The following is an 11,472-nucleotide window of genomic DNA, read 5'->3' as shown; positions in this document are numbered from 1 at the left end:
AAACGTGAGCTGGCAGGAAAGCGCATTGATGTCGATGAAGAGCTTGTTGACCATGTGCGGAAATGGCTAAAAAACCTTGACGGAAATTTCTTCCGAGAGGGTATATATTCCATGGTGCCGCGTTGGCAGAAGTGTGTCGACAGACTTGGCTGTTACGTAGAGAAATGAAGGACGAGTCAAGGTATGAACACGTGCAAGAATTTTGTTGATAGCATAAAAAACGCGGATTTTACAGGCATTTTTCGGTTAATTATGAAAGAGCCCTCGTACATACATAAGATAGTTCGTGATGAAGAGGCGGGAAGCTAGGGGTTGGTTGGGTAAGGAGTAAAAATAACACGGTCGTTATTGTCATAGTCTAACGAATGCATGAGGAGAGATTGGTAGCATTGTTTTGTCTTAATTGTATTGTATGAATTATTGGCGACAGCCTAAGATTAAATAAACTTTGTTTTTGTCTTTTTTTTTTTTACTATGGAACTGATACTTGCCATAGCAGACCTGCCTACTTGAAATAGGAAAATAAAAATCGTAGTTTTCAGGATTAATAAAATCCTAGATATTTTAACTACCCTTTAACAAAATCACCGGAATTTTTGTCTATTATAGGTATCCAATTTTTTAAAAAACGAGAAAAACTGATTGCAAACGTAATAATGATGGTGGTGGTAGTAATGATGATGGTAATACTATTATTGTTATTATTATTATTATTATTATTATTATTATTATTATTATTATTATTATTATTATTATTATTATTATTATTATTATTATTATTATTATTATCATTATTATTATTATTATTATTATCATTATTATTATTATTATTATTATTATTATTATTATTATTATTATTATTATTATTATTATTATTATCATTATTATTATTATTGTACGTATTGGTGGGATTACGATTGTTTTTTGATTTTTTTGTTTGGTTATTAATGGTATCAGTTTATTGTTTGGTTCCATTTATCATTTTTTTCCACTTTCATGTATGTTGTCATCAAATTGTATGATTTATTGGCGAAAGCCTAAGATTGAATAAACTTTGTAATATCGTATAGTAATCATCATTGTCGACGACATCGTCGTTGTCATCATAATCATCATCATCATTAACAACAACAACAACAACAACAACAACAACAACAACAACAACATTAACATTAACAACAAGTACTACAATCGCAATAAAAACAATATCAACATCATCATGTAATTTCCGTCATCGTCTCCACAACTATCATTCTAACCAACAGTACCACCAAAACCACTACCATAATTACATCCTCCCTCACCGTCTCCTCTTCCTCTTCCTCCTCCTCCTCCTTCACCACCACCACCGCTACCACTATTCCAACCACTACCACCACCGGCACAATCATTCTAACCACCAAGAGAGCAGTAAAAATGATGCAAACTCGAGTCATATCGCTGTTGTTGCTTCTCGATTAAAACTTTACAGTTACTACGTACTACTGAAAACCAGTAATGTAACAGAAATATTAATCTCGCCGTTGAGGGATTAAAGCATCTCTTAAATTTTTCGAGTGAACGAAATGGACTTGTATTGTCAAGGTGTTGTCGCATTATGTCTCTTCGCTTTATTTTTTTGTTGTATTCTCTTTCGTGATTCATTTTTGATTACGTTTTGTATAATTAAAATCTACTGGTATTGTCATTTCATTGTGAATGTGATTATTTGTGGTTGAAATATTTTTTTTTTTAAGGTGAACAAAAAAAAAACAAAAAAAAAAAAAAATAATAATATATATATATATATTATATATATATATATATATATATATATATATATATATATATATATATATATATATATATATATATTATATATATATATATATATATATATATATATATATATATATATAATGTACGAGGGCTCTTTCATAATTAACCGAAAAATGCCTGTAAAATCCGCGTTTTTTATGCTATCAACAAAATTCTTGCACGTGTTCATACCTTGACTCGTCCTTCATTTCTCTACGTAACAGCCAAGTCTGTCGACACACTTCTGCCAACGCGGCACCATGGAATATATACCCTCTCGGAAGAAATTTCCGTCAAGGTTTTTTAGCCATTTCCGCACATGGTCAACAAGCTCTTCATCGACATCAATGCGCTTTCCTGCCAGCTCACGTTTCAGTAGCCCAAAGAGGTGATAATCAGATGGTGCGAGGTCTGGACTGTGTGGTGGGTGTGGCAAAATCTCCCATCCATATTTCTCTAGCCAACCTTGCGTCACTCCTGCTGTGTGGGGTGTAGCGTTGTCGTGTTGCAAAATGACCCCGTTGGTCAACTGCCCTGGGCGCTTTCTGCAAATGGCCTCCCTTAGCTTGTCAAGAGTTTGGCAGTACCTTGCAGCATTGATTGTTTCTCCAGGTTGTAAGGTTTCGAACAGAATAACACCACGACTGTCCCAGAAAACAGTTCCCATTATTTTCTTTGCTGACCGCATGACGTTGAATTTCTTCGCGACAGGTGAGGATGGATGTTTCCATGTCATCGAATATTGCTTTGTTTCTGGGGTGCAATGGTGCAACCAAGTCTCATCACCGGTGACTATGCTGTCAAGAAAAGTCACATCGTACCCTAGAAAGTCTCCGCCGGCGTTGGCAGTATGCCGTGAACCCTGCGTGAGCTCTTGCTTCTTCTCAAAAGTTCCCTGCAGATGTCCAATCTTTGTTCTTTATGATTGTCTGTCAATTGCTCATGAACCCATCTTGCGCTGACTTTTCTGTAGCCAAGTTCATCAAATACAATTCTATGGGCAGAAGTTTCCGAAATTTCAAGACTGCTTGCGATTTCATGAAGTTTCAACCTCCTGTCTTGACGAATAAGTTAATCAACTCGCTTCACATTGTCTTCTGACGTCGCAGTTATCGAACGCCCTCTCCCTTCCCTGTCTGTCAAGTCGGAATGGCCGGCTTCAAACAAATTACACCAGTGATAGACTTGTGTACGGCTTATAACATGCTCACCATATACACTCTGAAGTTCTTTATGAATTTCGGTAGGATTCAGACTTTTGGCGTTCAAAAAACGTATGACAGCTCTGATTTCCTCCTTTGACCAAGTTTCAAGGTGGGCCGCCATCTTTAAAATCGTCTAGAAATTCATTGTGCAAAATGATGCATTTCATAATTTCTGGGAATATCCGTAAGGAAATAAGGAATACCAGGTCGTTTACAGAATTTAAAAAATCTCCACTGGTTGCTTAGCAATGGGCATTTTTCGGTTATTTCTGAAAGAACCCTCGTATATGACCGAATCATCTTTGCCCCACCACTATAAATAGGCTAGAACCGCCACTGTATTATTGTGTTTGAATTTAATGTCTTTGGGAATAAGTACATTGAGAGGAGGAAAGTACATAGAGAGAGAGAAGGAGAGAGAGAGAGAGAGAGAGAGAGGGAGGGGGAGGGAGAGAGATAAATCATGAGATCACATATTATGCTAATTTCCTTGTGATACATGACCTTATTGGCATGTCACTGGAGTCTGACCCAGGCCACTTGTAAATGTAATACATACCATTGTGGAATCAAATATAAATGATAAACAGTATCAGTGACTTGTATACCAAATATTTATGCGATGCGTTTAAAATTAAAATAAACACCTGTTCAACCCGCCGGGTCAAAGCTATAGATAGTCTGAAGTTGACGTCACTCGGGTCTTTGTTATTGCTTTTTGCCATCCGCGTTTATGAGTAATTCTCACTAAACTGTATTAACCAGACTAGGAGGAAGAGATAGATAGATAGATAGAGAGAGAGAGAGAGAGAGAGAGAGAGAGAGAGAGAGAGAGAGAGAGAGAGAATGTGTGTGTGTGTGTGTGTTTGTGTCCCATCTGTTGTTCATAGGGTGTGATTATACGTGATAATGACCTCAGCCCATAAGAATGTCTGATTGATCTCGTGTGACAGTGTTACAGTGTTACCCATGATTACGGTATGACGAGGAACCCCTTGTAAAGCGCTTTGAGCAATTTAATGGTATGTTAGCTTTTTTTTGTTTGTTTTTTTTGTTTGTTTTTTTTTTGTTGTTTTTAAAAAATACAATCGTTCATATGAACATGAAAAAAATGGAACTCTTTATGGCCGGCTAATTGTTAAATTTACACTTTCCTTTTTCCATTATTCCAGATTGACCAAGATGGGAACGGGACGTTGTCGGTCAGCGAGCTGGGGGACGCCCTGGACAAGGTGGGCATCAAGATGCCCGGATACCAGCTGAGAGAGTTGGTGGACAGTTTAGACACAGACAAGAATGGGTCCATCGACATGGAAGAGTTCAAATCAGTAAGTCTGTCTATTATGGTGTTTCGTCTTAGATCATCAGGGAAATCTATAAGTCTATTATGGTGTTTGATCTTAGATCATCAGGGAAATCTGTAAGTCTATTATGGTGTTTCGTATTAGATCATCAGGGAAATCTGTAAGTCTATTATGGTGTTTCGTATTAGATCATCAGGGAAATCTGTAAGTCTATTATGGTGTTTCGTCTTAGATCATTGGGGAAATCTATAAGTCTATTATGGTGTTTCGTCTTAGATCATCAGGGAAATCTGTAAGTCTATTATGGTGTTTCGTCTTAGATCATCGGGGAAATCTGTAAGTCTATTATGGTGTTTCGTCTTAGATCATCGGGGAAATTTGTAAGTCTATTATGGTGTTTCGTATTAGATCATCAGGGAAATCTGTAAGTCTATTATGGTGTTTCGTCTTAGATCATCAGGGAAATCTGTAAGTCTATTATGGTGTTTCGTCTTAGATCATCAGGGAAATCTGTAAGTCTATTATGGTGTTTCGTCTTAGATCATCAGGGAAATCTGTAAGTCTATTATGGTGTTTCGTCTTAGATCATCAGGGAAATCTATAAGTCTATTATGGTGTTTGATCTTAGATCATCAGGGAAATCTGTAAGTCTATTATGGTGTTTTGTCTTAGATCATCAGGGAAATCTGTAAGTCTATTGTGGTGTTTCGTCTTAGATCATCAGGGAAATCTGTAAGTCTATTATGGTGTTTCGTCTTAGATCATTGGGGAAATCTATAAGTCTATTATGGTGTTTCGTCTTAGATCATCAGGGAAATCTGTAAGTCTATTATGGTGTTTCGTCTTAGATCATCAGGGAAATCTGTAAGTCTATTATGGTGTTTCGTCTTAGATCATCAGGGAAATCTGTAAGTCTATTATGGTGTTTCGTCTTAGATCATCTGGTTAATGTAAATGTTGCTGCTCGAAGCAGCTCGCAGAAATAAATAACAATGTGAAACAATGTAAGCTTTGATTTGATATACGAAAATAGGTAAAATTGGACGTTTCGGGTTTCTGCTTTACCAACAAAACATGATGAATGAAACGCTACAGATACCTTCAGTATGTTAGCACGTCACTGGTAATCAGAAGGTCTGAGGTTTGATCCCCAGTAGAGGTCGACTGATCTTTTGGGATTTTTTTTTTTTTCTTGTACTTTTCTTTCTTGCTTTGTCTGGCACCTTTCATACACACTTGTTCAGATCTTTATCTTACACCGGGTGCCTGCTCCTTAATTTCTTAATTTGACATTTGCCAAAATCATGCAAGCTAATGGTGGTGAAGTGTCCGAGTGGTTAAGGCATTGCACTGTGATCCGGAAGTCCTGGGTTCGAGCCCCTCTTCAGGCACTTTCATTTTTTTCCTTGAGCAAGATTATTAACTCACTCATCTCAGGATTTTTTACTTTTCAAATGGGAAAAATATATTAAAATGAGCATGTACATAGATGTTTTATTCAACTATCATTACGTTTAAAAACTAAAAACATTAGCTTTGATACTACGCCTATAATTTAGTGCTATGAAAAATGTTTTTCTTTTTAGAGGAAAATTTGGGGTAATCAAAGCCTATTCCCTGAGTAAAATAATGTTTTGATTTGAAATCATTCATATAAACAGGTTATGCAGTTCAAGTGTCATTATTTGATACCGCAATAGAAAAACCCAAATATGGGACGTCCTTTTTCGAATTTTTCGACATCTTGGTGTATGTGGTATAAGTGATTAAAGATTGAACTTGAAGGCAATTAGGACGGTTTGTAAATCGGAAAAGTATCGTCTATTCATATGAAATTTTACAACCAAAAAGAAGAATGTTCTGATTCCTGTCAGCGACAAACCTCCCCGCCCGAAGTTTAGAATATTTTACTCAAGAGTAAATCTATTTTACATCTTCATGGTAATGCCGAGTTGTCGCTTGACTAACTAAATGACCATTTTTTACTGTGTGCCAACTTTCAGTATTTCACGATAACAGCGTCGTAATTAATTTTTAAAATCATCGGAAACGCTTCGTCCATATTTGTGACGCGTATCGGCACTCGTGAGCAAATGGGCCAAAGATTTGTCGGATGCATGTATATAATTTGTCTCATAAAATGAATATAGGCATGGTACAAATACTCGGTAAACTACGGAATATGTCGTGTTAGGGTGATGAGTAATCCATTGATCACTTGGACAACATGGGTGATTCCTGTTGACATCAGACATTCTGTTTGATGGAGTATCTATATTCCTTCACGGAATGCCTAGGCGACGGGATCTCACTGTGACAACATGGGTGATTCCTGTTGACATCAGACATTCTGTTTGATGGAGTATCTATATTCCTTCATGGAATGCCGAGGCGACGGGATCTTATGGTGCCATTGCGAAACGGCATAATTATTATTTTTTATTTTATGCAAGCTTATCATGTCATCATCATCATCATTGCCTTTTTCACCCTGAGTCAGGGTATAGGCCACAGACAAACAGTTTCCATCCTTCTCTATCCCGAGCTAACTTTTTAATCTCATTCCAGGTCTTACCACTTCTCTGTATATCAGCTTCTTTAATTCTTCTCCATGTTCCTCGTGGCCTTCCCCTTGATCTTCTGCCCTGAGGGTTCCAGTCCAATACATGTAATATCTTCTATTTCTTCAGATTTACACAAACCAGAAAGCCAAGCGAGACATCGGCGTCACCTTCAAGAACCAAGTGTCAACCCGTAAGGATGTCAACACCCTAGGAGGAACCAGCCATGCCTCGGTTGAAGGCACCACCCATACAGTCAAGCAAGCCGAGACGACAGCCTTTGCCCAGTGGATCAACGGTAACTTGAAGGACGACGACGATTGCAAGTCCCTGCTGCCGGTCGACGGAGAGAACAATGAACTGTTTGAAAGGTGTAAGAATGGAATTATTTTATGGTGAGTTGTTGTTTCAAATCCTGATGTTTGCCTCAATTTGTACCTCGAAAGGGGTCTTTGACCTCCCATGGTGGGTAGGAGGTGGTCGCTTACAGGTCTTTTATCCCCCTTTTATCGTGCGGCTAGGTGATCTAGTGGTATGACACTCGCTTTCAGATCGAAAGGTCCCGGGTTCGAGCCTCGCTCGGCGCATAGTTGAGTCCTGGGAAAAGGCTCTTTACTGACATTCTCTCACTGTTCTCAAGTGTAAAATGAGTACCTGGCCGTTAACAGCGTTGTATCTGTCCGAAAAAAATTAATAATATCGCCTAACAGGCGTCATGTCCCGTCCTACATGTTAAATGTTGCGGTTGGCTAGGGACCCCTTGTAAAGCACTTTGAGCATGTTTAGTGGATATTGCGCAATATTAAAGCATAAGATATTGCGCTATATAAAAGCATAAAATTTTCAACAATTTATTTATTGATTTATTTATTTATATTTTTATTTTATTTTTATTTATTTATTTATTTATACATTTATTTTCTTTTTTTTTTTGTATTGATTGATTTGTTTATATTTAATTATTTTAGAAGATATTATTTTTTTGTCAAAAAATGCTTTTTCTATTTTTTTTTCTATCCCCTCGTCTTTTCAGCAAATTGATAAACAAGTCTGTGCCTTCCACTATCGACGAGAGAACCATCAACAAGACCAACCTAAATGTCTACAGGCGCCACGAGAACCTGACGCTGGCCATCAACTCGGCCCGGGCCATCGGCTGCTCCACTGTCAACATCGGCCCCGATGACATCGACACAGGCAAGCCGCATTTGGTGCTCGGACTTTTGTGGCAAATCATTAGAGTGAGTCTCCCAAAAAATAAATGTCTGATGCAGTTTTTTAAAAAAAATCTTCTTAACTCTTTCAGCGCTGAGACTACATAGCTGCCAACCAGTACGATAAAATCGTACTTAGTACAATTTGGCCAATCCAGAAAAAGAAAAAAAATCCAAAAAAAAAAAAAAAAAAAAAAGAAGAAAATCTGATAAAAATAATCTTGGGAGAAAATTTTCGCCACAAAGGAGGCTGTTAAGCCCAAGCCTCAGTAATCTGCTTCTGTCACCACCTCCCCATCACTTATGCCTACCCAGTATGATGATAAAGGTAATCTTCTCTTAGTATTACAGTTCTGACCATTCTAGTACTTAAGTACATCAATAAATATGCCATTTTAAGACATGAATTGGGCGTCCGCGCCGCACCGCGTATAATAATACGTTTTTGCATTTTGAAAAGTTGGCAGCTCTGAGACTATATTCGTATTTCCGCCTCCTGAGTTGGCAACCCTGTTGTTAAATTTTATATCATACAGTGACATCAAGATTAGAGCGTGTTATAAAATGTGCAGGCTGACCCAGCTATCTGGTCTTGTGGTATGACACTCGTTTTTGGATCGGAAGGTCCTGGTTTCGAGCTTCGCTCGACGCATAGTTGAGTCCTTGGACAAGGCTCTTTACTCCCATTCTCTCACAGTACTCTGGTGTAAAATGAGTACCTGGTCGTTAACTGCGTTGTCTCTGGTTGGAAAAAATTGCAATATAGCCTAACAGGCATCCTGTACATGATACTTGATGCTGTTGGTCGAGAGGCACATTCCTCCCACCAAATCCAAGCATCAGTAACACACTTTATAGTCACCTGGAACAACTACATAAGACGTCTAACTTCTACGTCATGGTACAAAACCGTAGGGCTAGAGCTCACGTGGTCGCTGGTTTGGATAAGTAAGTAAGTAAGAAAGATGCTGTTGGTCAGGGACCCCTTCCAAAGCGCTTTGAATACGTTTAGTGGATATTGCTCTATATAAAAGCTCAAGTTTTAAAGCTCATTGTCTTTTCTTTATCCCCCCTCCCCCCCCCCCTCCCCCCAATCTCGAACAGATTGGATTGTTGAGTGAGATCAATCTGACCCATCACCCAGGTCTCATTCACCTCTTGGAGGAAGGAGAGACGCTAGAGGATCTTCAGAAACTCTCCCCAGAGGCCATCCTGCTCAGGTGGGTCAACTACCACCTGAAGAATGCCGGCTCCAACAGACGTGTGAACAACTTCTCTGAGGACATCAAGGTTTGTTTTTTAATGTTCTCTTTGTTTTTTTTTTTGTTTTTTTGTTGGTGTGTTTGTTTGGTAAAAGGGGGGGGGGGGGGGGGGAGGTTGTTCATTTGAAGATCTTTATTTAATTTTTCCATTTAGTGTTTCCAAAACATCACTTTTTTTTTTTTCCTGACAATCTTTCTTTTTTTTTTTTTTTCAAAATAAAGTGATCTTTAATTTTTTAATTTTTCTTTTGTTTTTTTTTGTTTTTATTTTGGTGGGGGGGAGGGGGGATTCTGTTCTAAAATATCTGAAAGGCAGAAGTCTTTTATTTCTAGTTTTATTTCCTTTTATGGCCTTGACACTGGAGTTTTGTCTGAAATCATTTTCTGTTATAGAAAAAAAAAAAAACATGAAATTTTTTTTTGCAATCCCAGATACGTCTGCTATCCCAATGTTAATAGTCGTGTGGAAAAGGCATTGTATTATCGTACGAAAAAAAAGCAAAAAATAAAGCCCATATTTGAGCCTTTTTATTTCACAATTCTTTCTCCTTGTGCAAGAAATTTAACCCTTTTGCTTATTTTGCATGGCTACACTTTGTCATTTCAGTCTGCTCTTGATACAGATGTGAAAAAAAACCACCAAACAACAAAAACACGCATTTCCTCATTAGGTGAAGGAATGGAATTTTATTTTGTTTACCACAACAAATGAAACACATGAGGTGTGTGTGTGTGTGGGGGGGGGGGGGGGGGGGGGCTTAGTTGGTCGAACACTCGCGTAGCCAGCTCGTCCTCTTAGACCTATTGGCCTGTTGGGTCTACTGGTCTTTTGACCTCTGGAATACTCTATAAAAATAATAATAATGATAATAATAATAATAATAATAATAATAATAATAATGATAATAATAATGATAATATAATAATAATAATAATAATAATAATAATAATAATAATAATAATAATAATAATAATGATAATGATAATTGTAATAATAATAATCAACTTTATTCATCCTTTTCGGAAATTGTAAATAGAACCGTGTGACTTTTCCTACTGACCTCTGATCTTTTTGATCAGATCTACTAAAATATCATGATATTCTATGTAATTTTTACAGTTTGATATTCTGGGCAGGGTTCCCTGACCTCCCATAGTGGGCTGAGAGGGATACTTACTGTGTCTTCTATCCCCCATATCTGTTTTCCAACTTGCTTTCTGTCTTTGTCTTGGAATGAGATTACTTGGTTTTGTCCTGACCCTGGCTGAGAGGGATACTTACTGTGTCTTCTATCCCCCAATATCTGTTTTCCAACTTGCTTTCTGTCTTTGTCTTGGAATGAGATTACTTGGTTTTGTCCTGACCCTGGCTGAGAGGGATACTTACTGTGTCTTCTATCCCCCAATATCTGTTTTCCAACTTGCTTTCTGTCTTTGTCTTGGAATGAGATTACTTGGTTTTGTCCTGACCCTGGCTGAGAGAGGTACTTACTGTGTCTTCTATCCCCCAATATCTGTTTCCAACTTGCTTTCTGTCTTTGTCTTGGAATGAGATTACTTGGTTTTGTCCTGACCCTGGCTGAGAGAGGTACTTACTGTGTCTTCTATTCCCCAATATCTTTTCCAACTTGCTTTCTGTCTTTGTCTTGGAATGAGATTACATGTTTTTTTCTTGAACCTGGCTGAGAGGGATACTTACTGTGTCTTCTATCCCCCAATATCTGTTTTCTAACTTGCTTTCTGTCTTTGTCTTGGAATGAGATTACTTGGTTTTGTCCTGACCATGGCTGAGACGGTACTTTCTGTGTCTTTTATCCCCCAATATCTGTTCTCCAACTTGCATTCTGTCTTTGTCTTGGAATGAGATTACTTGGTTTTGTCCTGACCATGGCTGAGATAGGTACTTACTGTGTCTTCTATCCCCCAATATCTGTTTTCCAACTTGCTTTCCGTCTTTGTCTTGATAATGAAATTACTTGGTTTTGTCCTGACCCTGGCTGAGAGGGAAACAGTCAAATATACAGTTTGTTTTGGGATATTTTTGTTTTCATTGTAAACCATTTCTCTGTTATGTACTGTATTATTTTTTTCTATTAGATATATAACATTTGTGTCTGGATGAGACTTTT

At 37.7% G+C, this 11,472-nt stretch overlaps 1 protein-coding gene across 2 annotated transcripts in view; it reads left to right on the top strand.

The window, feature by feature from the left end:
• LOC144978807 (plastin-2-like) overlaps positions 1–11,472 on the top strand; it is a 119,754-nt gene that overhangs the window by 85,358 nt on the left and 22,924 nt on the right. For both annotated transcript variants that reach the window (XM_078925329.1, XM_078925330.1), the window contains exons 2-5: positions 4,175–4,330; positions 6,997–7,262; positions 7,901–8,108; positions 9,186–9,371. In XM_078925329.1, the coding sequence (XP_078781455.1) occupies positions 4,175–4,330; positions 6,997–7,262; positions 7,901–8,108; positions 9,186–9,371 (816 nt within the window). The remainder of the gene's footprint in view (positions 1–4,174; positions 4,331–6,996; positions 7,263–7,900; positions 8,109–9,185; positions 9,372–11,472) is intronic.

Source organism: Berghia stephanieae, chromosome 8 (genome assembly GCF_034508935.2).
Source record: "Berghia stephanieae isolate SIO BIC M18660-M18661 chromosome 8, UCSD_Bste_1.3, whole genome shotgun sequence".
Classification (NCBI taxonomy): domain Eukaryota; kingdom Metazoa; phylum Mollusca; class Gastropoda; order Nudibranchia; family Aeolidiidae; genus Berghia; species Berghia stephanieae.
The sequence above is the reverse complement of the archived record's forward strand: the minus strand, read 5'-3'. Positions and strand labels throughout refer to the sequence as shown.